We start from the raw sequence: 26,002 nt of genomic DNA, 5'->3' as shown, positions 1-26,002 counted from the left end.
GCACCTGGCTCCTGGCTTTGGATTGGCGCAGCGCCAGCCATAGTGGTTATTTGGGGGGTGAACCAATGGAAAAAAGGCCTTTCTCTCTGTCTCTCTCCCACGTCTAACTCTGCCTGCCAAATAAAAAAAAAAAAAAGAAAAAAAAAAGAAAGGCAATTATATATAAATTATATATAGTGAACCAAGTGCTGGCTCACTTCCCAAATGGTTTCAATGGCTGAGATGGGGCCAAGCCCAAAACAGGAGCATGGAACTCCATCTGGATCTTCCATATGAGTGGTGGGGCCCAAGCACCTGGGCCATCATCTGCTGCTTTCTCAGGCACATCAGCAGGGAGCTGGATCAGAAGTGGAGCAGCCTGGATGGGAGAAGGTGGCAGGGTGGGGGTGGGGAGGTTGCGGAGTCACGGTATTGTGGCTTCCACCTGTCTGAGCACTGGCCATTGTGACCCTGTGGGGAGTGAACCAGCAGATGGAAGACCTCTCTGCCTCTCCTTCTGTCTCTGTAACTCTGCTTTTCAAGTAAGAAAAAAAGTGCAGCAGCTGGGACTTGAACCAGCAGAAATGGCTGTTTTTAAGTTGGCTCAAGCTGAGGTAATGTCTAAATATCATGGTGTGAGATGTGCCACAAGGCAGTAAAATCTAAAACTCTGCCAGTCAAATGGATCTCCGTCTAGCGTTGTCATTCTCCACGCCCCAGAGCACCACTGCCAGGAAGGATGGGCTTCCCCACGGTAACAAACTGCATGGAGTTTTATTTCAAAGGCATTCAGCACGCACACGAGCACTCTAAGTGTGAGTTCAAGGCTCTGTGGCACAAACAGGAGCAACGACCTCGAGCCCCATGTGAATGTTACACCCGTTCTATTTCACAAGGTCACAGTGCAAGGCAAACGTGGGTGTCCCGGTTATCTCGTGCCTGGCAGCATGCTGCTAAGCCATGTGTGTCCAAGGCCACACCTTCACTGTGACCGCCCATAGTAAGAACCAAGTGAACAGATCTTCTGCTTTGAATCTCAGAAGAAATTGAAAATGCTTTAATTCCTACATTCCAAAGGCAGGGCTAGAGAAGCAGGCTGGACCCCTGCTGTGGGTTGGGGCCACCCTAAGAGATCTTGCATCTGTTGGTTTACTCCCCAGATAGCCACAAAAGCCAGGGCTGGGCCAGGCCGAAGCCAGGAGCCAGGAGCTTCTTCCATGTCTCTCACATGTATGCAGGGACCTAAGGATCTGGGACATCCTCAGCTGCTTTCCCAGGTGTATTATCAGGGAGATGGATTGGAAGTGGAGCAGCTAGGTCTCAAACTGGCACCCATATGGGATGCTGGCACTGTAGAAGATGGCCTAACCTACTACACCATGGCGTTGGCCCCAAATAAATCTTTTAAGAGCCCCCCCCCCCAAACAAAAACCAAAAGCACCAAACCCAGTCCATATACCAGCTACTCTGGCTCATCTGCCTCCCTGAGGGTTGTGTGGCCATAGATTGCAAAAATCCTCAAGTAGGGCCCCAATGTGTGCCCAAATTGCTGGGACCTACCCAGCTCTCCGTGTATCTTTTCAACATTTGTTGTGCTCAGGCACTGTTTAAAGCCCCAGTCTCCGATACCAATGCCTTCCTTTGCATGACACTAAAGGGGCCTGTTGGTACCCCCAGCACGGGGTAGAAGAGCCTTGACGAGTTGCTGAGAAGCAACTATGATGCTGGATTCTCTTTCTTGTCAAAGCAGGACTTGGGCTCTTGCTCAGGCAGTCTGGCCGTGAGGGACGTGGTCCGTGGGCAGAGAAGCCAGGACCTTGGGGAGCAGCCCCAGGCCAGAGAGGCTGAATGCTACACGATGGACATGAAGACAGAGCAGTCCCAGGGTGACAGGCCTAGTCAGCGTGTCCCTCTCTGGGTGTCAGGACTTATCTACCTTACTCGTCTTGCAAAGGAATCGACAGCTAGGTATCCATGAGCTCAGCAGTTGAATCAATCAACCACACCTTCAAAAGTAGTGGAAAAAAATATTTGCGTCTGTATTGAACAAGTAGGGACATTTTTTTTCTTGCCACAATTCCCTAGACAATACAATATAACTACAACTTCCATAGCATTTACATTGCATCAGGTATTATAAGTAATCTAGAGAGGACGAAGTGTACAGGTGGATATGTGCAGGCTATAGGCAAATACTACGCCGTCTTCTATAAGGGACTTGAACATAAGGGATTTTGGTATCCATGGGGGCGGGTGGGGAGGGGTTAGGAGTCCTGGAGCCAAGGTCCCTGTGGGTATAGGGAGGATGGTACTGTCCTCTGTCTCTTGCACAACTCCCAGGTCTCACTGGGATTTCTGCTCCACTTCTCATGGGTGACTTGGGGTGGGAGGTAGGTCTCAATAGAGAAGTAAAACAAAATCACCTCTCCTGTGCCTGCAGCTCTGCCCCCGGCTGCCTGGCTGGCCCTTTCCTGATTGATGCCCGTCTGTGACACAGCCAGTGGTTTTCCTGTCACATTCTGTAGAGCTGCTGGGGGCCTGAAGGGCTCCCCGGGGCCCCCGAGAGGCTGCGGTTCAGGCCGAGGCCACGCTGCTCCTGCACTCCTCAGCCTGGCGCCCACCGGAGGAGCTGCTTTGCATCCGTTTTGCGTGCTGGGTTTCTACACAGGGTTCTTTGAAGAAAGGGTCCTAAAGGTTCCAGGCTTGAAAATTGCGCATTACATGATTGCTAAGGCCCCTTCTGGTCCGGCACAGGGTCTGCTGAAGCCCAGCCCAAGTCCCTCCTCCTCCAGAAAGCCTTCCGGATCACCTCGTCTTGGGAGCCTGAGCTCCGGCAGCAATGACGGCGCCAGGCGTGGGCACCCTCAGTGCCCTCACTGACGTCTGCGTGTGAACAGGAGCTGCCTCCCCGCTGGCAGGCGAGCTCTTCCAGGGCGGCTGTTCGATTTGCCTTCCACAGCCCTGTCGCCTCATAACCATGCAAATAATGTAAAGCAGGCATTCAGTCGACATGTGGACACTACCTAGAGTCACAGGCTGTCACACGTCACACTGTTAGGGGTGGGGGAGCCAAGCTTCAGCCTGCCCGCTGCATGCCCTGCAGAGAAACAAGTCCTTAGGAGCGGGGGTGGGGGGGGCACACGACCTGGGGAGCAGCTTCAGACTCACGCACTCCCACAGAGGGCAGGTCTGAGCTCCTGCCTCAGCTGGGTTCTGCTCGCCTGCAGCACTGCCCCTGGGAGGAAGAGGCCTGCCCCAAGCCAAAGAATCAGAGCCACCAGGACGCCCCACGGCTGGCAGGCATCTCAGCCGTTTCAGAGGGAAGTTCGGGGAGATGGGCAGGAAAGCTGGGTTTGCTCAGAATCCAGCTCTCTCTGGAGAGGGAGGGAGGGAGGGCTACTCAGAGACACTGGCGGAGGCCAGTGGACAGGGTGTGAGCCATGAAGGGTCGAGACAGCCACAGGACAACATCCCTGAAACAGGTAGCCGGGGGAGAGAAGGGAGAGGTGGACTGAGTCAGGAATGCACTGTGCCACTGGACAGCTGTAGCGCGTGGGGTCAATCAGTGAGCCTTACTTAGTTTCCATGTCTTGACCTTGAAGTTGGCATAGAAGCAGCTGACCAGCCACAGGCTCCCCTGGTGAGGCAGCGAGGTTCCGGGGACTGACAGGGTTGCTGCTGTCTATTACTAGGACAGCACCCAAGCCTGCTCCCGCAGGGACTGTCATGCCATTCTGGGGTGCTCCGAGGCTGACCGTTCTCCCTCCTCCTCCTGCTCACTCCCACAAGCAACTCTGCCTGGCCTTGGGGACTTCCTGCTCAGCCTGGGGACAGCGAGGAGAGCAGGGAAGTTGAGCACAGGGGCCTCGCCCAGTTCTGGCCTAGGGCAGTGCCCTGACCAATAGCCCATGAGGGAGGGAGGTGAGACCCAGGAGGCTGCGGGGCACCCCGGGGGCCATGCTGGTCAGTGAGGCACCTGACAGGGGCCTGGGGACAGGGGCCCTCGGTTTCACGGTCTTCTGGCCACTGGGGATGGGGGCCAGGTTCTCCCATCTGGCCTTTCCCCTTTCCAGAGGAGGGCTCCTGGCTGGCACTGTAGGGGACAGAGAGGTCCCCAGCAGGCCATAAGGACAGCCTGGTGTCCGCTGAGGCCTCCAGACCAGAAGGGTGAGTAACGGCCTGATCAAGGCCAGAACGTTGGGCAGGGTTTAAAACCCACAGCTGGGGGGTGGGACCTCCCCATGTGGATTGGGGGTGGGACCTCCCCTGCCTTACCCTCCCCCAGCAGGAGTTCTGAGCCCCGGTGCTGCCTCCCTGGGTCCCCTCAGCTGCTATAGCCTGAGGTGTGGCTGCTGGGCCTGCGCAGCCAAACATCGGGCAGATCGGGCTGGCTATTGGGCAGCATCACAGGGCTGTCATCCCCCAGCCCTCCACGGCCCTTCCAGGATGAGCTGCTCTGGTGGGAGGCGGGCAGTGACGGGTCGTACACCGTCTCCCTCAGGGCCAGCCACAGGGTGTCCCGTTTTCCATTCAGCTGGCCCCGCTCCGGGACTGGCTGCCCAGTGTCATCCAGGTCCTCCGGGGAGGCGCCCATGGAATCTGGCACTCGGGCGCTGGGTTCAGAGGTGCTTAGGCAGGTCTCGTCGGAGACGCTGAGCCCCTCTAGGGTGCTGGCTGACGAGCAGAGGCCATCAGGAAGCTCTTCGGCCTTGGTCTTGGGGGAGTGGGGCGGGGCTTCAGGGGAGGCCTGCAGGGGCTCATCTTTCTGCCCTTGGGGCTCCTGCCTGGCCTGGGTTTTGGGGCTAGGGCCAGCTTGCTTATAAGGGGAGGAGGTCTGCAGGGCTGGGCACTGGCTGAAGACTGCCTGGTGGTCTAGCAGCAGCTCCCTGGGGGAGGCGGGGGCTGGCGGGAGCCGGGAGCAGCAGGAGCCATCGTGCAGCTGCAGGTCCTCAGAGAGGACTGAGGGCCGGTGGGACAGCTTGCTGGTGGCTGTGCTGGTGTCGAAGCTGGGGCTCCGGCGCCGGGCCAGGGGCTGCAGCTCATAGTGGTCTGAGCAGGACCCGGACCCCCCTCCCACTGAGCCAGGTCGCGGGTGGCCTGACTTTTCCCCGGCAGGATCCCCGGTTCCAATGTCCCACGGCAGGTGGGCACAGGGCCAGAGGATCTGTCCACAGTTCTTTTCGGGCCCAAAGAAACAGCACAGAGACTGGAAGAAGAAGCTGGCAAAGCCACAGCTGACACACTTGACCATCATGAGGATGATGCCCAGCTTGCGGTAGAGCAGCACCGTGGCAGGCAGCATGAGCACGCCAGCTGCAAACAGGGCTGCGGTCCCCGCGGCGGTGGCGCGGCTGGTCTGGCGCAGCGAGAAGGCCACGCGGCTCAGGCGGTCAGGGTGTGGGCACAGGTGGTAAGAGATGCAGTAGTTGACTGTGAAGTCTACGGAGAGGCCCACGGAGGCAGAGAGAAAGAGGGCCTCGGCAGTGTTGAGCTGCCACTCGAGGAGAACCAGGAGTCCCACGGTGAGCAGCACAGTGCCAGCCACGGCAGCCACGGAGAACAGACTGAGCGGAACGTTCCAGGTGCCCAGAAGCATCGTGGCGAAGGCCAGCGCCAGAGCCAGGCCCAGCACCACCGCAGGCTCAGTGCTCAGGCTGTGCTGCAGGCTGAACAGATCCAGGCGGCTGGTGAACCACCCGCCACGGAGGCCAGGGGGCGCCGCGCGCAGTTCCGTGGCCAGCCAGTGGCTGACCTCGGTGTAGAAGTGGTGAATCTGGCTGTAGTCTGGACTGTACTCGAAGTTGGTCTGGAACTGCAGCACCAGGGCAGCTAGGCTGCCCTGGGCATCAAAGCGGGGTCCTAGGTCCCGGGTGCCATTGGGGCCTTGCTCCAGAGCCATCATCTTGAGGCAGTGCAGGAAAAGCTGGGGGGCCCAGGGGAAGCCCGACTGCCCGCAGCAGAGGTCGGGGCCCAGGCGGGCACAGCCAGGGCCCTCCATCCAGCGCTGGAGGGCCTCCATGAAACACAGCGTGGGCCCCCCCTCCGGCTGGGGGCCGAAAAAGCTCTGATTCCGTGCACTGTGGCAGAGCGCCAGCAGCCAGCGCTGGGCCTCGGGGCCACTGGCTGAGAAGGCGGGGTCGCTCAACAGGGAACTGTTGCTGCGAGGGTCCAGGGGGTCGCCCGTGTCTACGGGCAGGACGCCCCACACCAAAACCACGGGCATGCGGCCTCCTTTGCCCTGAGCAGGCTGCTCAAACAGGAACTGCTGGCGGTACTCCGCGTCGAAGCGCTCGAAAGGGTGGCTGGGCCGGAAGACCTGGCCGCCGCGGGGCGGCAGGATGGGCAGCTGCAGGCGCGGGCTGACGCCGCCGATGTAGGCGCCCCCTGCCGCCAGCGCCGCGAACCAGCAGATCCAGATGTAGCGGAACTTGATGACGCCGCAGGGCAGCAGGCGCTGGAAGAGCAGGCGGGAGCCCATGGCGGCCGCCTTTCGGAGGCCGCGGAGCCGCCGGTGTAGCGCCAGCACCAGGCGCCCCGGCGCGCTGCGGCCCCACGGGCCCTGAGGCGCACAGCCGCGCGCCACGTAGCGCTCGTGGATCACGGCGGAGGCGGGCAGCCAGGCCAGCGTGAGCGCCAGGTGCGCCAGCACCGCCGTGCCCATGTAGAGGGCGAAGCAGCGCACGGCCGGCAGGTGGCTCAGGTAGCTGGCATAGAAGGCCGCGCTGGTGGTGAGGCCCGAGACGAGCAGCAGGTAGCCAAAGTGGTGCATGGTGCGGGCCACGCGCTGCGCCAGCCCCCCAGAGGGCAGCTGGTTCTTGCTGAGGCGCCACAGGTCAAAGAAGATGAGCGTGTGGTTGGCGCAGACGCCGCTGAGCAGAATGACGGCTGCCAGGTTGACGAAGGGGAAGTAAGCCATGCGGAAGGCCACGTGGTAAAGAAAGAAGGCCACCAGCAGGGAGCCCAGCACCCCGAGCAGCACCATGAGCGTGACGAAGAGCGAGCGCAGGTAGAGGGCAATGCCGAAGAAGATGGCAGCCAGGGACAGCACGGGGTACACCGTGTCCTGGGCCAAGTAATGCCTCAGCAGCGCCTGCTTAAGGCCCAGGTCCATTCCCGTGATGGACGTGTAGTTGTCAGAAATCGCCCAGGGGGTGACCAGGCCGTCCAGGTAGATGTCCATCATGGAGGCCCCCTTCTGGGTGGGCAGGAAGAGCAGGCTGTACTTGAGAGAGGGCACCTGGTAGTCAGCAGTCTGGGGGCTCAGAAAGTCCCTATCGAGCAGAAAGTGCAGGAGTTGGTAGATGGCACTGCTCTGGGTGCATTTGGTGGGAACCTGGGCACAGTGTGGGGACTTGTCATGCGCGGGTCCCAGACAGGAGGGCACCAGGGCCCCCCGGTGGTAGTACAGCGCACAGGCCCGCAGCAGGAGCAGGATGCGGGCTGTGTCAGCGTGGGTGGTGTCCAGGCAGGAGGAGCGGTTGGAGAGCACAGCCACGTAGTTGCCCAGAGACCAGCTGGGGCAGCACTCATTGGCTGCTGTCCTCTGGCACAGAGCCCCGAAGCGGGTGTGGGAGCGGATCTGTAGGGCGCACACAAGCAGGAGGAGGCCTCAGGGCGGTGCCAGGGGCCCAGTGTCCCCAGCCCTGTCCGGGGCCTTCTCACTTCCTTTCAGGCTGCAAGGCACAGGCAAAGAGGAGCTGGGACAGACAGCCCTGCAGACCCAGCTCTCCCAGAGCTGCCTTTGGCTCCTGGCCCCGAGGGCCAGCAGCTACAGCTTGACTCTCTCAGAGAGGAGTCTCAGGGTTGCTGCCCGAGGCCCCAGACTTGGAGGCCCTGCCCTTAGGACCTGTGTGGGTCACACACCCCAGGAGGGGGAACGCAGGTGGCAGCCACAGAAGGAACGGGGCCGAGGGAGCTGGAAGCAAGCAGTAAGATAAATACAAGCCAGGACATTCCAGGACGAGGGTTGCTGGCAACCCCCAGCGCCCTACCTCTGTCCACTGGGCTGCTTCAACCTCTGGGGCCAGAGCTGTTTCCCTTTCAGACCTTGTGCCTCCTTTTCTCTCCCACCCTGCTGCTGACGTCGCAACAGCCGGTGGCATGGTGGGAGTCCCAGGCCCTGCTCTGCCCTAACTGGCTGTGTGGTCCTGGGCGTGAGATCTTGGCGACACCAACAGGACATTTACCGAGTGACTGCTGTGGTGAGGCATTATGCTGTGTTTCCCCCAGTTCTGCCTTGTCTAATTGTCTCAACGTCCTCATGAAGAAAATACCATCCATGGACACGGAGGCACTGAGGTTAACAAACATGCCTGAAACTGTGCAGCAAGGGAGCCCGGGCATTGGCCTTGAACTCTAGCATCTCACTGCAGAGCACCTGCTCCTAACCAGTGTCTGGTGGTCCTCCAGGTGCCCTCACAGGAAGGGGAGGGCCTAGGCTACTGGCTTTAGGAGGAGAATCCCCGTCACAGGTTTCCCTGGACGGTTTCCCGGTCAGCATGACCAGACTGGCACCGCGTGGGTGGAGAGGGCTGGGCCTTGAAGCCTGTAGTGCCAACTCCCCCTTTTCAGACCTGCTGCAAATCCCCAGGCTGTACACGGGCTCTCTCAACACCCGTACCTTGGCTGGTCCCAAAATGGCCACTCTTTTCCCACCCCACTCTGAGGCCTCTCAGCAGGGTCAAGGCTGGTGTCTAAGCAAGGAATGTTCTTCCTGAGCACCCCCACCCCCACCCCACCCAGCGGGCCTGGCTCGGCTGTATTTTCTTGGGATCAGGTCCCTTGTGTCCTCAGTTCAACCCCCAAGTCCATGGCACCTCCCCAGCCAGCTCACCTGGTCCTGTTCCATCCGACACATGGAATGAATGGCATGCACATTCCACAGGCTGCCCGACGAGGTGGACATGAACACCAGCTTTGCGTAGCTCTTCTCTGCAACACCCCCACACACAAAGCTCAGCCCTTTGGCCCCAGGTCCTGGGCCCACCAAAGGGAAGATGCTTATTCCCCGGGACCATGTGATGTTCCGATTCTCAGGAGCCAGCCACCTGTGCCCTGCTGCCTGGTCCTGTCCCTGTGGCTCCCCTCCCCCACCCAGCTTGACCCTACCTGGCTGAAGTCTCTGAAACAGGCCTCTTCCTCCCAGCTGTCACCAGCCTCCTTGGTTTGAATGTGGTCAGCCGGCTGCCTTCTCTCTCTCTCTCTCTGCCCACATTTGATCTGGCCTGCCTGTCCCACTAGGCCAGGAACTCACCTGGGGGGCCGCAGAAGAAGCTCTCCTCCTGCTTTTCCTCTGGGGGCTCCACCATCCTCCGAGACCGCACAACATTCGCCTGGGCAACGACCCCAGGTGCTGGGCTCCGGGTGCCATGGGAGCTGGAGCTGAGGCAGAGGGCACTGTTGGGGCAGAGGCCTCAAAGGAGGCAGAGCCCCCTCCCTGGGAGCCCCAGCAAGCCTGTCTGGCCCTTTGGGGAAGTCACCTGATGTCCCCTTCCTGGACACCCTCTTCTTCCTCCCTTTCCCACCCACAGTGCAAAGTTGGGAACCTGTTACCTGTTCTGCTCCAGGTCTGGGGACAGGGAAAGCAGCTTTCTGGGGCCCGTGAGGACCTGCAGAGTTCTCCAGACCACCAGCTTGCGCCCGATGTCCGTGTCCCGAGGCTCGAAACCCTGGAGGGAGGAGGGCAGAGACACACAGTGGGCGGAGGAGGGCAGAGACACACAGTGGGCGGAGGAGGAGCTCTCCACCTGGGCCCTTCCCAGCTCTGCCTCTGTGGTCCCTGCACTGTGGGTGTGAGCCCTCTGTGTTGTCTCCCCAAGCCCCCTGGAGGTCAACAGCCCACCACTGCTACCCTTCCCCCAGCTGGGCCACTCTGACTTTCTTCCCCAGACTGAGCTGAAGTGGCCCGGCCTGGGTGGGAGCCCCTCTCTGTGCCCTGGGAGCCTCACCAGCAGAGGCTCGGAGAAGTCAGGAGGCCGGCTCCCCAGCAGTCCAGCCATGGTGCAGAGGAGGATGACACCCAGACACAGCAGCAGCATGGCCACTGGCCACTCAGCAATCAGCTGGGAATAGCTGGGAAAGAAGGAGGGGGCCCTCCTGAGTTGGGGTTGGGTGTGGTAGCAGGGCTGGTGAGCTTAGGGTCCACGGAGAAGGGGTGTTGGAGCAGAGGACACTTGGAGCACAGCTTAACGGGCCTGTCCTGGTCACCCCTAGGGGTCCAGGGAAGGCCCAGGCCTACCTCTTTGGCATCTGGAAGGCCTGTTCCTGCCTGTGAAAGAGAAGAAAAGACACTTGCTTGTGTGTGCAGGGCTGGGGGACAGGGGCTGAGGGACAGAGGGGGAGGCAGACAGCACAAGATGGTATGAACCCTTTTAGGACCTTCCAATGCCCCAGTTCCAACCCTCGCTTCCTACTCCATCCAGGCTGGCCCCCCTTCAGGCGATGAGGGAGTCCAGCGCCCAGGGCTAGATCCACTCCGAAGCCTCGCAGCGGCAGGTGGCAGCTGCCGGGCCGCTCCTTACCTGACGGTGACCACATGGTGCTGCAGGGGTGGCTTCCAGGCCCCATCAAGCTGTGAGGGGGCTGGGGAGGGGCTGAGGCTGGAGCCATGGGAGCAGAGAGCTGTCTGGTCCCCCGGTCCCAGCAGAGAACTGCCCCCCTGGTAGTCCTGTGGTGCCTGGGGATAGATGAAGTGGGCAGGGGCCAAGGGGCTGGATGGACCCACAGGCGGGAGGATGGAATTTGTTTGTGGGCGTCCTGAAGAACTGGAAGGGTCCTCCAGGGGGCAGCTGTGGAGGGAGCAGCTTCGCTCCGGGCTTGCTTCAGGGGCCACAGCCTTGGTCTGGGACCTGCGGAGAGAGAGGGAAGTTCAGGGTGGAGGGTGCTGGTGGGCTCTCCCATGCCCTCGCCCTGTGCGGTCAGGAAGACAAGGAGACAGGGCTGACGGTTATTTTTGTACTAGTCCTGGGAGAGGTGAGAAGAGGGGCTTAAAGTCCACACCCCTAGCCTGCCTCCTGGCAGCCACTCTCTCCTCTAGCTGTGCACTCAAGAACATTGCTGGCAGCCTGCTGTGCACCAAGCACTGTGCAAGACACAAAATATGCTTTTCCAGAAATGATTTTATTTACTTTTTACAAGAATCTCATAAGGCAAATATTTTCCTTGTTTTATAGATTGTCATCAATTATTTATTGATTTTATTTGAGAGAGAGAGAACTCCCATTTGCTAATTTGCTCCCCAAATGGGCTGACTAGGCTGAGGGTTGAATCTGGGAGCCAGGAACTCAATCCAGGTCTTCCATATGGTGACAGGGACCCAACTACTGACGCCATCACCTGCTGCCTCGCAGGGGCGCATTAGCTGGAAGCTGGAATCAGCAGAACTGGGAGTGGGACCCAGGCACCCTGACAGAGGATGTGGCTGTCCCAACCAGCAGCTTGAGTGCTAGGCCAAACACCTGCCCCTGAGGTTCAGGTTCCAAAAACAGGTTCGGGGAGAGGTGAAGAGCTTGACCCCCATTCTTCTGCCTGGCAGGCCTGTGCTGCTTCTGCTCGTTCTCTTGACAGGCAATTATTGTCCACCTGCTGCACCCTTGCCCCCGTCCTAGAGTCTTGAGCTTTCTTGCCCCTTTCCCAGTTTATTGCCTTCTGTTTACTCTGCTCTCCATGGCTCGCCCCTTACAGAAGTCTTCCCCAACGACTCTAAAATATCAGCAAGCACGTCTCCGTCCCCTTTCTATACTTGATGTTTTTCAAAGCATTTTCTGAACCAAACATTATATAGTTGTCATATTTCTTTCTTAAAAACTTATTTAGGTTCACTTGAGTTGAAAAGCAGACAGAGATCTTCCATCCTCTGGTTCACTTCTCAAATGCCGGCAACAGCCAAAACTGAGACAGGCCAAAGCCAGGAGCCTGGAACTCACTCTGGGTGGCAGAACTCCAAGCACTTGGGCCATGAGCTGATACCTTCCAGGGCGTACATTCGTGGGAAGCTGGATTTGAAGCGGAGGAGCCGAGACTAAAACCAGGCATTGTGATATTGTGTTCTAAGCTGCACCAAATGCCTGCCTCTGTCATATTGCTCACCTGTCTCTCAGATGGCTTGTGAGCCCTGGGAGGACAGGAACCTGAGGCATTAGTTCATATCTGCATCCTCAGTGCATCCTTGAATGGCACCTTGCACACAGCAGTGCCCAGGAAGTGCTGCTGAATGAATACTGAGGGCTAGACTGGCTACTGCGCCTGGTGCTGGTATGCGTAGGACCCAGTCCTTGCCCTGTAGGCACTCCCAGGGGGTGAGAGATGTGGCCAGGCGAGCATTCTGAGTGCTGTGAGACAGGAAGTCACAGAGGTCTGAGGGGGCCCAGCGAGGGGCCAGACTTTGATAGGGCTGGGGGTAGTCAGCAAGAGTTTTGCAAAAGTGCTGCTGCCCTTCTGCCAACCCTGTCACTGGCTCTGCACAGAGCAGGTTTGCTTCGCAAGTGTGTGCACAATTGGGAGAGGGAATTGGAGCGCCCGTGGAAAGGGCCGGGAAGGAATCAGCAATGGATTCCTCCCGCAAAACTGCTCACCAGGGCAACACTCTGCACATGGACTCAGCCCCACTGGTTGGCTCCTGGAGGTGGAGTGTCGTCCCAGGAGCAGGTCTGCCAGAAGTGGGACAGGAAAGGCTGAGCACAGAACAGAATGCCCGGGGGCAATGGGGGTTCTCAAGGAGGTTCAGGGCTGGGCCACCCTGCACAGCCCTATCCCCTTTCCCCTGTCCGCTCTGGCTTACCAAGGCCACCAGAACGTTCACTGCTGCCGTGGGAGTCTCAGCTGAGCAGACCGCGGCCTCTAGCCCTTCCTGCAGCACTGCTTAGGGAGCTGTGGCCTGGAGTCCAGCCTCCGTAGCAGGTGGACATCACACACAGAGGCTGAGTTCTGCCCACAGGCAAGGGGAGGGACAGAATAGCAGCTCTTCTAGAAGGCTGACCCCACAGTCTGGGGCGGAATGACCCCACGCTGAGGGTAGCACGCCAGGGCAGTGGAGGTGGGCTCCTGACTCCCTCCTCCTTCAGTCCTGGAGCCTCAGGAAAGCTGGCATCCTTGTCTGCTGAGGTTGTGCTGCGCAGCCCACTTCTCGGGCTTGCGATGGGCATGAACTGCGGTGGCTAACGCGTGCGAGATGCCTGTCGTGCAGCCTGGCGTGTGTAGGACGCATTCGGTTTCCCGCTGCATCGCACGCTCACCGCAGCAGGAAGCAGGTACCTAAAGAAGTGTATTGTATTGACCACCTGTCCTCTTGGCACTTCAGGTAACATAATCTCCATTTTAGAACTTCTCATACATTGAGAATCTCACTCTATATTTAATTGTTAATGCTTTCCTTTTTAGCCAAAAGCTGCATCAAAATTTGACCTCATGATTTGAATTGAATTAATGATACTCCTTTTTCCCAATTCAACATGTAGAAAAATACCTATTGGACCAAAGCTGTTTTAAAGCAAGACCTCAGGGCCCAGCGCCGTGGCTCACTTGATTAATCCTCCACCTGTGGCGCCGGCATCCCATATAGACACTGGGTTCTAGTCCCGGTTGCTCCTCTTCCAGTCTAGCTCTCTGCTGTGGCCCAGGAGTGCAGTGGAGGATGGCCCAAGTGCTTGGGCCCTGCACCCGCATGGGAGACCAGGAGGAAGCACCTGGCTCCTGGCTTCGGATCGGCACAGCACTGGCCGTACTGGCCATTTGGGGGGGGTGAACCAATGGAAGGAAGACCTTTCTCTCTGTCTCTCTCTGTCTCTCTCTCTCTCTCTCTCTCTCTCTCTGTAATTCTACCTGCCAAATAAATAAATAAAACAGCTTTAAAGCAAGACCTCAGATGATCCCACACAGTTATTGACATAAGCAATCAGTGTCCTAGTAAAGAACTCGCAGGCCAGTCTCTGTGGACCAAAGGGAAGCCAGGTGAGTGTTCTGGGAGACATGGGCAAACATCCATGTCTTAGAGATTTTTAATTCTGCAAGTGTTTTTTTGAGCACTTGCCATGTGCTTGGCCTTGGGCTCGGTCTGGCTTGGGTCCTGAAGGCCTGAGGATGATCTGTCAGCTTTGGCTTCCCTCTATACAGCAGGGCCTGCCTTCCCAGAGTCAGGAGGATGGGGAGTTGAGGTGGAGGTGAGTGGTCCGTGCCAGCTGCCCACAGCCTGACAGCAGCACTCAGTGCTGGACTTCCTGGGAGCCAGCCCCCTGTTTGGAGAGTCAGTTTTTTGAGTCAGGGAAGCCAGCACTTCTGAGGGCACTGCAGGAGTGTGGGAGCCCTCAGCGTCCTAACCAGGCCTCCAGACCCCGGGAGCCTACCCCTTCCTTAGCTGGCTGCTGTTCAAGGGAGATCCTGGCTTCCATGAGATTGCTGCCGCCGGGGTCTCCCTGGTCCCAGCTCCGTCCCGTCAGCTCCTTCTGTTCCTCCTCAGGGACCTAGGATGAACTGCCTCCAACCTCACCCTCACCCTTCCACATTCTATTTGCTGTAGAGCCAGGCCTGTTTCTCAACCCTCCTAATGAAAAAAGCCAGATTCCACTCTTCTCATAATAAAAACTTTCTCCTGCCAGCCCCTGCTGCCCTCCCTTCTCAGGAGAGCCCAATAACCACAGGGAGTTAAGCACCCCCGGCCTGGCTTCTCCTGGGCTTTTCACTCTCACCCTCTTAGTTCCACCCCTGATGGGGATGAGTAACTTTCTGGGCTGCCTGCCTGAGCCTGCTGCCCTGTCAGCCAAGTGACTGAGGCAGACAGACAGCAGGCGGCGGGAGGGAAAGTGGTGGTACAGACCTCACAGAAGAGGCCACAGCACCCCGGACACACGGCTCCAGCTTGGGAGCCCCCAAGCCCACAAGCTCACATGCAGAATGGCCAGGACAGGTGAGGAGCAGCTCACACCATCAGGGAAATCAAAAGGTAATTTTAAAAACATGTAACTGTTTCGAATGGCTCTGCAGCCAATGTGTTTGTGCTGTGTGTGCCATCTTAGTATTCACTGGGTATCTATCTGCAGAGTGCAGCTGAACTCAGCAGGAGCATAATTTTGTTTCTTGAATTGAATCAAATTGAGTCCCTATGCCTGATTAGTGTCCCTGGTGTCTGGCAAAGGGAGGTGTCGGGTCCAGGGAATCACCGGAAGAGAGCGAGTGGCTCCTGTGCCCAGGGAAATGAGCAGACGGGACAGGACTGATCCTTTGCAAGATAAAGGTATCTGAGACAGAGCACGACTCTCCAGTCCCTTGCAGGGATGCTTCTGGCCCCAGGTCTTTCCCTTACTGTCACTGCTTCATACCAGCTTCTCAGGCTGAGGTTCCAGGCTAGCCCCCTCCCTTAGGGGAACACACCCACCCTCTCACCCTGTTGAAGAAAGCTTTGTGCCTTTCAGACAACCTATCTGGGCTGAAGCGGTAACAACGGAGAGAAGTGAGAGGTTCCCCCTACTTGTGGGGCTTTCTCTTCTCTCTCAGGGACAGAATGTACACTTCTAACTGGGGGCAGTCTGGAGACAATATCCACCTCTGCTTTTTCCCCTTGAAAAATTCCTTTGATTTCAGTCGAGGCAGGAAAAAGGCAGTGTCCTGTCAAAGGAGGGATTCTGGGGGCAGCAGAACCAGGCAGGGCACAGGAATTGCGCCATTTTGCTGCTACCTGGCTGGGCTCTTCCTCACACATATGGTGGATGAAGATACAGCCAGACACGGAGATCTCGGCCGGCCTTCGGGGGAGGTGCAGACCCAGGGCCTGAGCCTCACAGCCTGCCTCCCCCTTAACGGCTCCAGAGAATGGCAGTGACTGCCACACATCCACAGCCTGGGGCGATGCACGGCAGGCAAGCGACTGACAGGGACGGACAAAGACAGCTCTTGACGTGGCTGCCCTCCCCCAGATACCCGCCTTGGCGAGTCTCCCATCTGCCGTCCGTGCGCGTCCCCGTGCACACGGACCTGCTGGACCTACACTGAGGTTGCTGCGGGCTAGTGACATCCTGAAAAGACGCAGGACCAGGGTCCGCGGTCGGGGAGGGGGGTGGCGCACGCAAGGCAGGGGAATCGGTTCGAACAGTGGGTGGGGCAAGTCCCCCAGGCAGTGAGAGCAATGGGAGGCTGGCACCCGAGGGTGTCGGGGAGCGAGCAAATTGACCCAGCAAGATGGATGGAGCGGTGAGGGAGGCCGGGAACGTCACGACTCCGGGCAGGGGCTCTGGGAAGACTGGGGAATGAGTGGGGCGACATATGGCGGCTACTGGGGCTACCTAGGGGGAGGGGCTGGGAAGGTTTGCGAGCTGGGTCTGCGGAGCCGACCGCCGTACCTGTCCGGGGAGCTGCCGTCTGGAGCCAAGGGCTCCTCTTCGGGCCGCTGCTCCCCTTCGGGACCCGGGCCTCGAGCCGGTCCGCTGCCGCCGCTACCGCTGCTCCCACCGTCCATGCCCGTGGGCGGCGCCGCTGTCCGGGCGCTGGTGCTGAAGCGGCGGCAGCAGCGGCGGCGGAGAGCTCGTGCGCATGCGTCAGCGCCTGGCTCCCGTCGCTGGGCGGGGCCGAGAAGAAACCCAACCAATGGGCGCGGCGCGGAGGGCAGGGACGAGGCTGCCCGGGGCTGCGCCGCGCGGCACTGCAGCCCGGCTGTCTGGAAGACCGCGGAGCTGGCGCGGCGGGCGCCTCCTCCCTGGCGGTGCGGCTCCTGTGGTGGGCCTCGATCCTCACAACGTGCAGAGAGCCTCGCAGCTCCAAAGACAGACTCATCCAGCCGCACAGAGGGCGGCCTCACGCCCGCGCTTCGTAGAGCGGGACAGCGAGTGGCCGAGAGGTTGGGGAGTCCCACGTTTGTCTCCGCTCGCGCCCTCCTCTCCCCCTCGGCGGGGTATCTGCTCGAGTCTCTTCCCGTTCATCTGTCTGCACCGGGCCTCGGGGTATGGAGAAGACGGAGAAGGGAGACCCCGGAGGTTCCCCAGCCTCTTTTCTCACAGTCACCCCTGGGTCCCACGGTTGCCTGGCAGGGACCCAGGCTCCAGACTCCAGGCCGCTGGCTGGCCCCCTTCTCGGGAGGCAGCTACGTGAGGGCAGAGGGTAGGGCACATCTGGGTCTGGTGACCCATAGATAGTCCTGGCTAGAGGGTGGCAGGGCCAGAAGAAATGGGGGCGGTGTGCCAAGCCTGGGGGGTCGGGTCAGGATCTGGGGTTTGGATAGGGTAAGCAGAAAGGGTTTCGCAGCAAGCAGGCTGTTCAGGGCCTGGCCTTGGGTACAGGAAGGTGCCGTGGCTGAAGGCATTAGGCTGGGAAGAGTCAGAACTCGGGGGGTGATTGGATTGCAGCCTTCCCTGAAATGTGTGCCAGTGCCAGTTCCATACCAGGCACAGGTTAGAGGTTGGGGTGGGAGAATCTAGAGGTGTGCAAATGGTAGGTCTGCCCCGAGCAGCGCACAGTTTGGTTGGAAAGATAAAGGGCCAGGCCCTAAATTGGTGCCAGCTGGGTGTGGGCGGGGCCGTGAGTTGGTGATACCCTCTGCTCCCTGGAGCTTGCTGCAAGGTAGGAGCCCTGTGCAAAGAGGGACAACCTCTTCCTTCCCAACAGGCCCGGGAAGGGTAGAGATGGTGGTGCTGCCCTGGCTTGGGGGCCTTTGGGAATGTGGAGGTAAGAGAGAGGGAAAGCAGCCTTGACTTGAGGTGGGAGGCAGGGGAATTGCCAAGTTCAGCGTGTTTCAGGGAATGGTAAGAAAGCCATCTGGGTGGTAAGGGGCCATGGAAGGCTTCTGACCCACAGACTGAGGCACGCAGACTGGAACCTTGGAAGGCCCACCGGCTCTGGGAATGCAGGTGCAGGGGGAGTTGACGAGGCCATACTCGGGGTCCCCTGATGGGAGGGGGCAGGGTGACCAGGAAGAGTTGTGACCTTACATGAGGTACCACACGCTGTGGGCGCCACTGAGCCAAGCTTCTGAGCCGGCCAGGCTGCACGCCTCGTTTTCATACTGGAATCAGAGACACTGGGCCCCCAGGTTGGATTTGAAGGAAGACAGGCTCTTTGAAGAACAGACATGGCCTTCAACAGGCTGTTTATTAGGAAGACAGGATTTCTGTTCGGGCCTCATGCCAGATCCACGGGGCAGTCCACTCAGGCTCCTCCTTCTTTCGGCTTGTTTTCTTCTGTTTCTTCAGTGATGTGGCCCATGGTGCCCTGGCCCATGGCCATGATGGGGACCACCTGGACCATGGCCAGGAGGGGGCCCACAGTGCCCTGGGCCATGGCCAGGAGGGGGCCCACCGGGCTTTGGGGGGTGGCCCCCTCCATGACAGTGCCCTGGGCCATGGCCAGGGGGTAGCCCACACTGACCTGGAGGATGGCCACCAGGGCAGTGTCCCTGTGGAAAGCCAAATGGGCAATGAGTTAGAGATCAGCTTTCCCTCAAGCCCCTCCCCAGGGGACTTGGGATTCCTGGCACCAGCAAGGGTTGTGGTGGCAGGCAGGGTATCCTTCATCTACATACAAACAGCCGTGTCTGTGGACATGTGAATGGGTGGGTACATGCCTGCTGTGTACGTAGATACGTGCATAGGATGCATGGATATATGAGAATGGGTGTATGTGAGCCCATGGCCCTGAGCAAGTGCCAGACCCTAGAAATCAGGGAGAATAAAAGGTGAAGTCAGGGGCAGGCATTTGCAGTGGTTAAGATGCTGCTAGGGATGCTCACATCCCGAGTCGGAGTGCCTGGGTTTGATTCCCGGCTCTGCTTCTGACTCCAGCTTCCTGCTAATGCGCACTGACAGCAGGTCATGGCTTAAGTGCTTGGGTCCCTGCCAAGCACGTGGGATTGAGTTCCAGGCTCCTGGCTTCAGCCTGGCCCAGCTCTGGTTGCTACAGATATTTTGTCTGTCTTTTTACCTTTCAAATAAAACAAAAATGGGGATTTTTAAAATGAAAAAAAGCAGGTCCAGCGCCATGGCACAGTGGGTTAATCCTCCGCCTGTGGCACCAGCATCCCATATGGGCGCCGGTTCTAGTCCTGGCTGCTCCACTTCCCATCCAGCTCTCTGCTGTGGCCTGGAAAAGCAGAAGATGTCCCAAATCCTTGGGCCCCTGTACCCACATGGGAGACCTGGAAGAAGCTCCTGGCTCCTGGCTTCAGATCGGTGCAGCTCCGGCCGTTGTGGCCATCAGATCAACAGAAGCAACACCTTTGTCTCTCCCTCACACTGTCTATAACTCTAACTCTCAGATAAAATAAATAAAATTAAAAAAAAAAAAAGAAAAAAAGCTTTACATGATTTTTTTTAAATGGAAGTAAAGTCAAAGCTTTCCTGCCTCAGGCAGAAAAGGCCTGGGGAAAGTGTGGCTTAACCTTCTGTCTTGGCTGGAACCCCTCCTGAGGCCCTAAGACCACAGAGGTTTGTTTGCCTCTTGCTACAGGGCCGAGGAAAAGGAGGGAGACTCCGCCTTGCTTCTGTGCTCCGCACTGTGGGCCTGGGGCCCTGTGAAGCCAGGCTGGAGCTGAGCCCCCACCGCAGGCACTGGAGGACTCCCCAGGTCACTTCTGCCTTTAGGGCCTGGATAGGGCTTGGCACCAATGGGGAAGAGGCTGGCTCCAGGGCTGGGGGCTTTCCTGAGGCCAGCCCCTTCCTCATCCAGGCTCAGCGATGCCTGGAACAGCCTCTTCCCACCCCATCTGCCTCTCCCTCCGTGGCTGTTTTCCTGGCGGGGTCACAGACCCAGGCCTGGGAGCTGCATCTGCTGGTGGTGGTGGCAGGAGAGGGGGGAGGGAGGGCAGTCTTCCTTCTTGGCAGAGGCAGGTCCAGGGGGCCCCCACAGGGCAACTGGGAGCAAGCCAGCCATCCAGCAGTGCTGTGGGGGTAGCAGGAAAGCAGAGAAGCAGGAACAGGCCGGGAAGCAGCAGGAGAGAGGACGGGTGGCTGGGTAGACAGATGGGAAAGCAGAGAGAATGCCAAGGGGAAGGCTGCAGCCGACAGGGGGTGGACAAATGCGGCAGTGCCCGCCCTGCGGGGCTGCTGCCTGAGCCTGCGCCCTGCTCTTCATCTGGGGGAAGTGGTGGCTTGTTTCCCAAGGCTCTGGGGTGGAGGCTGGGGTCTGGAGGACACAGCAGCAGGGTGGAGAACAGGAGAACTTTCCTACCTTGGGACCTGTGGGAGAGGAAGCAAAGAAAAGCAGCCGCTTTGGTAATTTTGTTCTGTTGAAAACACCTGTCTTCCCCCTGGTGCTGGTTTTGTACCCACACCCCTAGCCCCAACTGAGCTCCTGAGACTTGGTCACTCGCCTGCCAACCATTCCCTCATTCACTCTCCCAACAACAGACTCATATTCAAAGCCACGCAAGTTCATTAGCTTGTGCAGGAGCTGGCTCGGTCCCCCCCTCCCCCCCGGTGGCTGGCGTGGGGCCAGTTAGGAGGAGTGCGTTCCTGTCTTCACTCCACGGATATTCTGCCCTCCCAACCTGGGCCAAATTCCATGACAATAGGGGAGGCACATGCAGAGGGGAACCCTGCTTCTTCTGCTTCCAACCCTACACATCCCATCCCCCAGTGTGCCCCCTTGTGGCCCACTTAGCCCAGTCTCTGCTCAGCTCCCAGAGGGGTTTGCTGGCTCCTGCTTATGAGCTTCTGGTCCCAGGTCTTGGCCTTTTTCCTGCCTCCCGCCACTTGGAGCTCTCTGTGGCTCGACCCCATGTCATCCCCCTACAGGAAACCCACTTAGAGGGGCCCATCCAGCCTCCTAGCTGTGGGGCCCGTGGGCTTACTTCTGTAGTGACCAGACTAAGTGGTCTGGCGTCCTGAAGTGCTCCTTGGGGGGCAATCACCTGCTGTCTCCTGGAAGCTGGGTGGTTTTTTATGTGACCCTTAACTTCCCCAGGCCCCGTGTGCAGTGGGAAAAGCACCTGCTGGTTTCACTCCGGAGGTCGGAGACTGAGGGAGATGAAGGTTGGGTAAATTGTTCTCCAACTCTCAGGGCGTTTTCATTTTGGAACCCTACTGCCACCTTCCACAAACACACACACATTTTTGGCAGGCACTGAGCGTGGCTGACTGCCCTGCCTCCCCCATTTCCCTTCCTCCCTTCCTCTTCCACCCGACGGCCTCCAGGCCACTGGGCTTACCTGGGTGCATCTCTAAGGAGCAAGAGCCGCGAGTGACACAAGGAACACCTGTGGTTCAACAGGCAGCGTCTCAGTTGGCTGTAATCTAAATCTCAAACACCTTCCCTCTTCCCTCCCAGGGACACACACACGCAGCCCCTTCAGAGGATGGAAGAAATAAAACTCCCTCTGGCTGGGCTTGGCACCCAGTATGGAGCTGGCACTCCACGTGCTGGGCACAGGTGCTAAACGGACACTGAGGGTTTGCCTGTGTGATGAGCAGAGACAAGGCAGTACCATGCAGCAGCCCCTGAACCCTGTATTCCTGCACCCGACACCCCCATCCACCCCCCAGACTTACATTCATGTGTTAATTCAATTCCCCTTGAGTCTATTTCAATCACGTTAATTATTAACATTGCCCGCCTGTGTGTGCCAGGTCTTGGTACACCTGTCCCTGTGTGAACACCTGGCTCAGGGTTGGGAAGGGAAGCTGGGAGAGATCTGTGTCCCCAGGCACTGAGGGCAGACTAGGGGTGGTGAGCAGGGGTCTCTGGTGACCCCAGGGACCCTGTGATCTTTGCCCCTGCAATCCAAGTGAATGGAAACCTTCCGGGGCCCTGCCTGCTTGCTCCTCTCTCCTCTTGCCAGGACTGGAAGTGGGAGGGAGGCCTGGAGTCTGAGCCGATCTGTCCTGCATCAATAAGATTCTCATCAGATGCAGGTCTGCCTCCATCTTATTTGGGTGTGCATGCAATTCACAAGGGACAGCCCAGCGTGGACCCAGTGCACACACAGCATGCTCATTTTCTTTTTTCACCCCCAAGTCAGAATGTAGTATGAGCCAGCAGGACCAAACCCTTGCCACCAGGGCCTTCTGGTACACAAGCACACATGCTCATAGATCTGTCCCCTCCTCCCCATGCAACAGCCCCACCCCTGCCAGGCCCTGCGCCCTGCACCTCCTGAGCTATCCGTTTTCACTGACCCCTCCTTGTCCCACAATGTTCAGGTGAACTCAGCCTCTGAACTATGGCCCTGGTCCTTCCTGTCCCCTCATCCTTCCTCCCTCAATAATGAGGCTCAAAGAGACAGCTGGGGATGGACTTGGAGAGAAGGACATAAAAACAACCTCAGGGGGCCCGCATCACAGCTCAGCAGCTTCCCATCCAGCTCCCTGCGAATGCACCTGGGAGAGCAGTGCAGGATGGCCCAAGTGCATGGGCCCCTGTACCTTTGTGAGAGACCCAGATGGAGTTCCAGGCTCCTGGCTCTAACCTGGCCCAGCCCCAGGTGTGAGTGAACCAGTGGATGGAAGACATCTCTCTCTCTAATTATCTCTCCATCACTCTAGCCTTCAAATAAATAAAATACATCTTCCCAAGGAAACCCTCAGGGCATTCAAGTCCTTGGACCAACTCCCCCCATTTCAGGGACTGGTGTTTGGGGACAGGAGTTGGCAGCACTGGAGTGGACCCAATGCAGTCCCTGAAACCCTCAGCTAAACCCCTCTGCCTGGCATAGCCAAGGTTGCAGGCCAATTATAACCCAGCATGGCACTGAGCCCAGGGCAGATGGGTAGACATGCAGGGAGGTACACAGGCACACAGCACACACACACACAGGTTGCACTCACTGGGAGACAGCAACACAGGCAGATGCACAAGGCGCACACAGACTTGGAGGCACAGAGACAGGTTCAGTTCAGTAGGGGTGCACACACCCCTACCCAGAGTGACCATGAGCTCATGGTAATGCAACAAACTCTGCAGACCCTGCTGCCCCCAGCCCCCAGCCTGCAGAGCCAGCTCCTTACCTGTGGAGTGCAGAGCAGGGGCAAGAAGTGCAACGTTCCACCTGGCCTCAGGTGTATTTATATGGGATAGGGAGAGGCTGGGATGAGTCATTCTTGTGCAGTGGGAGGTCACGGGCAGTGGGTGCAGGGTGGATGGTGGGGGCAATGAGGAAGGACGAGCCAGTCTCACCTGTGTTATCTGCAATGGCCGCTGGAAGCAGGATGTGTGTGTGTAGGGGGTGGGGAGCGGCAGGGAGGGAACGTTCTATTAGTAGATCTGTGCTGTATAACCAAGGCAGGGTCCCCAGCCACAGGCGACTCGTGCACTGAATGCCAGGCCATGTGGGAACCGCTTCCCACACCCGTGGTAACCCGCCGACTCCTACAGAGCACAGTGACCCATCCCCTCTGCCTAGCAGTTCGGGGAGGAACTCATGACCTTCCTGGAAGGCTTGGTGGGATCCTGGCCCAGGTGTCCGGCCCTGGGCCTGAGTTTTCTCTCTGCTGTGCCGTCCAGCCCAGGGAGCTGGCCTGAGAGTGGGAACTGTGCCCACCCAGCAAAGGGCGCTTTTGGGATGGGATCCAGGTAAGGGGGAGGAAGGCACGAGTTTTGAGGCTCACACTGCAACTTCACTCACTCTGCAGTGCTCACTGAGCCCTGTGGTCTGTGCTGGGCGTCACCACCTCTAGCTCAGGGCGCTCGGCCCTGCTGGGCCCCCACAACACCCCCCCCGGCCTCCTGCAGTTAGGCCCAGGTGCCCCCTGCGAGCTCTCCTGCCCCCGGGGTCCTTTCTCCCAGTGGCCCTCTCTCCCACTGGACTCTGCTCCTCAAAGGAGGGGCCTTAGTCACCTGGCCTTCAGCAGTGCCCATAAACCCAGGGTGACTGAATAAAGGGCAGGAATCAGTTACTGTTGAGTGACACCTGGCTTCCGTTTCTATGGTAAATGTTTGTGTTTAGTTTTTTTCTCTCTTGTTTACATGTTTAGGTCTCTGCTGCCCGGCTGCCCCTCGTGCTGCCTGGCTATACTGCATCTGAAACTCCCACTGGCAGCAAGGCCAAGGGGCTTGGCTGGCCCCTGTCAGTCAAGGGCAACGACAACTCTGCAAAAGCAAACACAGAAAAGCCAAGCCCCTCGCTGCTTCCACATTTGCCTGTAAAGATCTGGGTGAGGGGCTGCGCTGTGGTGCGCTGGGTTAAGCCACCGTCTGCCTGCAGTGCCGGTATCCCATATGGGCTCCAGTTTAAGTCCCAGCTGCACCACTTCTGATCCAGCTCCCTGCCAATGTGCCTGGGAAAGCAGCAGAAAATGGCCCAAGTCCTTGGGTCCCGGCATCCACCCACGAGGAAGACCCAGAAGAAGTTCCCGGCTTTGGATTGGCCCAGCTTCGGCTGATGCGGCCATTTGGGGAGTGAAGCAGTGGATAGAATCTCAATCTCTCTCTCTCTCTGCTCTCTCTCTCTCTCTCTCTCCCCCCAACTCTGATTTTCAAATAAATAATAAATAAATATTAAAAAAAAAGTCGGGATGAACTTGCTGGGCTTCAACTACATTGGATTATTCACTTTCTATTTATTAGAGAGGCAAAAAGAGACAGAGTTCCCATCTGCTGGTTCGCTCCCCAAATACCCACAGTGCTCAGGGCTGGGCCAGGGTCAGAGCTAGAAGCCAGAACGCATGCAGGTCTCCCTGCGGGCGGCAGGATCCCACCACTGCCTCCAGGGTCTGCACTGAGGGGAAGCTGGAGTCAGGAGGCAGAGCCAGGAACGGATGTGCTTATCCTGGCCGTGTCCCAACTACTAGGGTAAATGCCTGCTCCCCCACATGGATTTTATTTGTGTGTATCTCATAAATACAACATGAGGAACATAGTAATTCTTCCCACTGTACCCAGCCTCCCACCCACTCCCCCCTTCCTCCTCCCTCTCCTGTTTAGTCCCAGAAAGGAAAAGAAACAGAAAGAAAGAAAGAAAGAAAGAAAGAAAGAAAGAAAGAAAGAAAGAAAGAAAGAAAGAAAGAAAGAAAGAAAGAAAGAAAGAAAGAAAGAGAAAGAAAGAAACAATGGAATAAAGAAACTAAGAGACCTGTTCCTCAACAGTCTAGATAGATTAATTTTAAAATAGTAACAAATATCCTAGAGAAATGAAAACATTGGTCCTAGAGTAGGTTGTGGAATAACTAAAAACTGGCAACATCTGAAATGTCTGACACTAGGTAAATTAATAAAATGGTGGTACATGCATTTTTAAAAAGATTTATTTATTTATTTATTTGAAAGTCAGAGTTACAGAGAGAGGGGGAGCAACAGAGAGATCTTCCATGTGCTGGTTCATTCCCCAGATAGCCAAATAGCTGGGGCTGGGCCAGGCTGAAGCCAGGAACCAGGAGCTTCATCCAGGTCTCCCATGTGGGTTGCAGGGCCCAAGTACTTGGGCCGTCTTCTGCTGCTTTTCCCAGGCCGTTAGCTGGGAGGTAGGTCAGAAGTGGAGCAGCCAGGACTCAAACTGGCACCCATGTGGGATGCGGAACTGCATGCAGCAGCTTTACCTTCTATACCACAAGGTCAGCCCTAGTACATGCATTTAATGGAATACTACTCAGTAGTAAAAGGAATGAACTATTAATACAGCCAAACATAACTGAGTCTCGAAATAATTATGTGGAATGAAAGAGGCCAGACTTAAAGAACACACGCTATGTAATTCCGTCTATAAAATGTTGTAAAGTTCCAGAACACATGAACTCATTGATAGGGACAGCAGATTACCTGGGGGTGGGGCTGTGGCAGTGGGGAGGGGGCAGAAGGAGCTATTAGAAGAGTTTTGAAGGGCCTGTGCCATGGCTCACTAGGTTAATCCTCTGCCTGCGGTGCCGGCATCCCATATAGGCACTGGGTTCTAGTCCTGGTTGCTCCTCTTCTAGTCCAGCTCTCTGCTGTGGCCCGGGAGGACAGTGGAGGATGGCCCAAGTGCTTGGGCCCCTGCACCCACATGGGAGACCAGGAGGAAGCACCTGGCTCCTGGCTTTGGATCGGCGCAGCACCGGCCGTGGTGGCCATTTGGGGAATGAACCAATGGAAAGAAGACCTTTCTCTCTGTCTCTCTCTCTTGTTGTCTAACTCTATCTGT

At 57.8% G+C, this 26,002-nt stretch overlaps 2 protein-coding genes across 5 annotated transcripts in view; both read right to left on the bottom strand.

The window, feature by feature from the left end:
* KNSTRN (kinetochore localized astrin (SPAG5) binding protein) overlaps positions 1–26,002 on the bottom strand; it is a 133,486-nt gene that overhangs the window by 15,769 nt on the left and 91,715 nt on the right. The gene's annotated exons all lie outside the window — the stretch shown is intronic.
* On the bottom strand, positions 1,995–16,485 carry DISP2 (dispatched RND transporter family member 2). The gene is made up of 8 exons (XM_017348144.4): positions 16,308–16,485; positions 10,500–10,826; positions 10,217–10,246; positions 9,927–10,050; positions 9,532–9,647; positions 9,233–9,360; positions 8,813–8,910; positions 1,995–7,558 (listed from the first exon to the last, which is right to left on the bottom strand). Exons 1-8 carry the CDS (start codon positions 16,421–16,423, stop codon positions 4,304–4,306), a joined length of 4,194 nt encoding a protein of 1,397 aa, XP_017203633.4. The 5' UTR covers positions 16,424–16,485; the 3' UTR covers positions 1,995–4,303.

The sequence above is a fragment of the Oryctolagus cuniculus genome, chromosome 12, assembly GCF_051225735.1.
Source record: "Oryctolagus cuniculus isolate XC-2025 breed Fujian yellow rabbit chromosome 12, ASM5122573v1, whole genome shotgun sequence".
Taxonomy (NCBI): Eukaryota; Metazoa; Chordata; class Mammalia; order Lagomorpha; family Leporidae; genus Oryctolagus; species Oryctolagus cuniculus.
This window is presented reverse-complemented; position numbering and strand designations above follow the sequence as displayed.

Excerpts from the sequence above, each read along its gene's own strand:
- DISP2 (XM_017348144.4), bottom strand. The coding sequence starts at position 16,423 with ATGGACGGTGGGAGCAGCGGTAGCGGCGGCAGCGGACCGGCTCGAGGC. Across the intron at positions 10,827-16,307 it reads GACGGCAGCTCCCCGGACAG|GTCCCAGACCAAGGCTGTGG; the intron begins GTACGGCGGTCG and ends CTCTCTCCGCAG. Across the intron at positions 9,648-9,926 it reads ACTTCTCCGAGCCTCTGCTG|GGTTTCGAGCCTCGGGACAC; the intron begins GTGAGGCTCCCA and ends TCCTCCCTCCAG.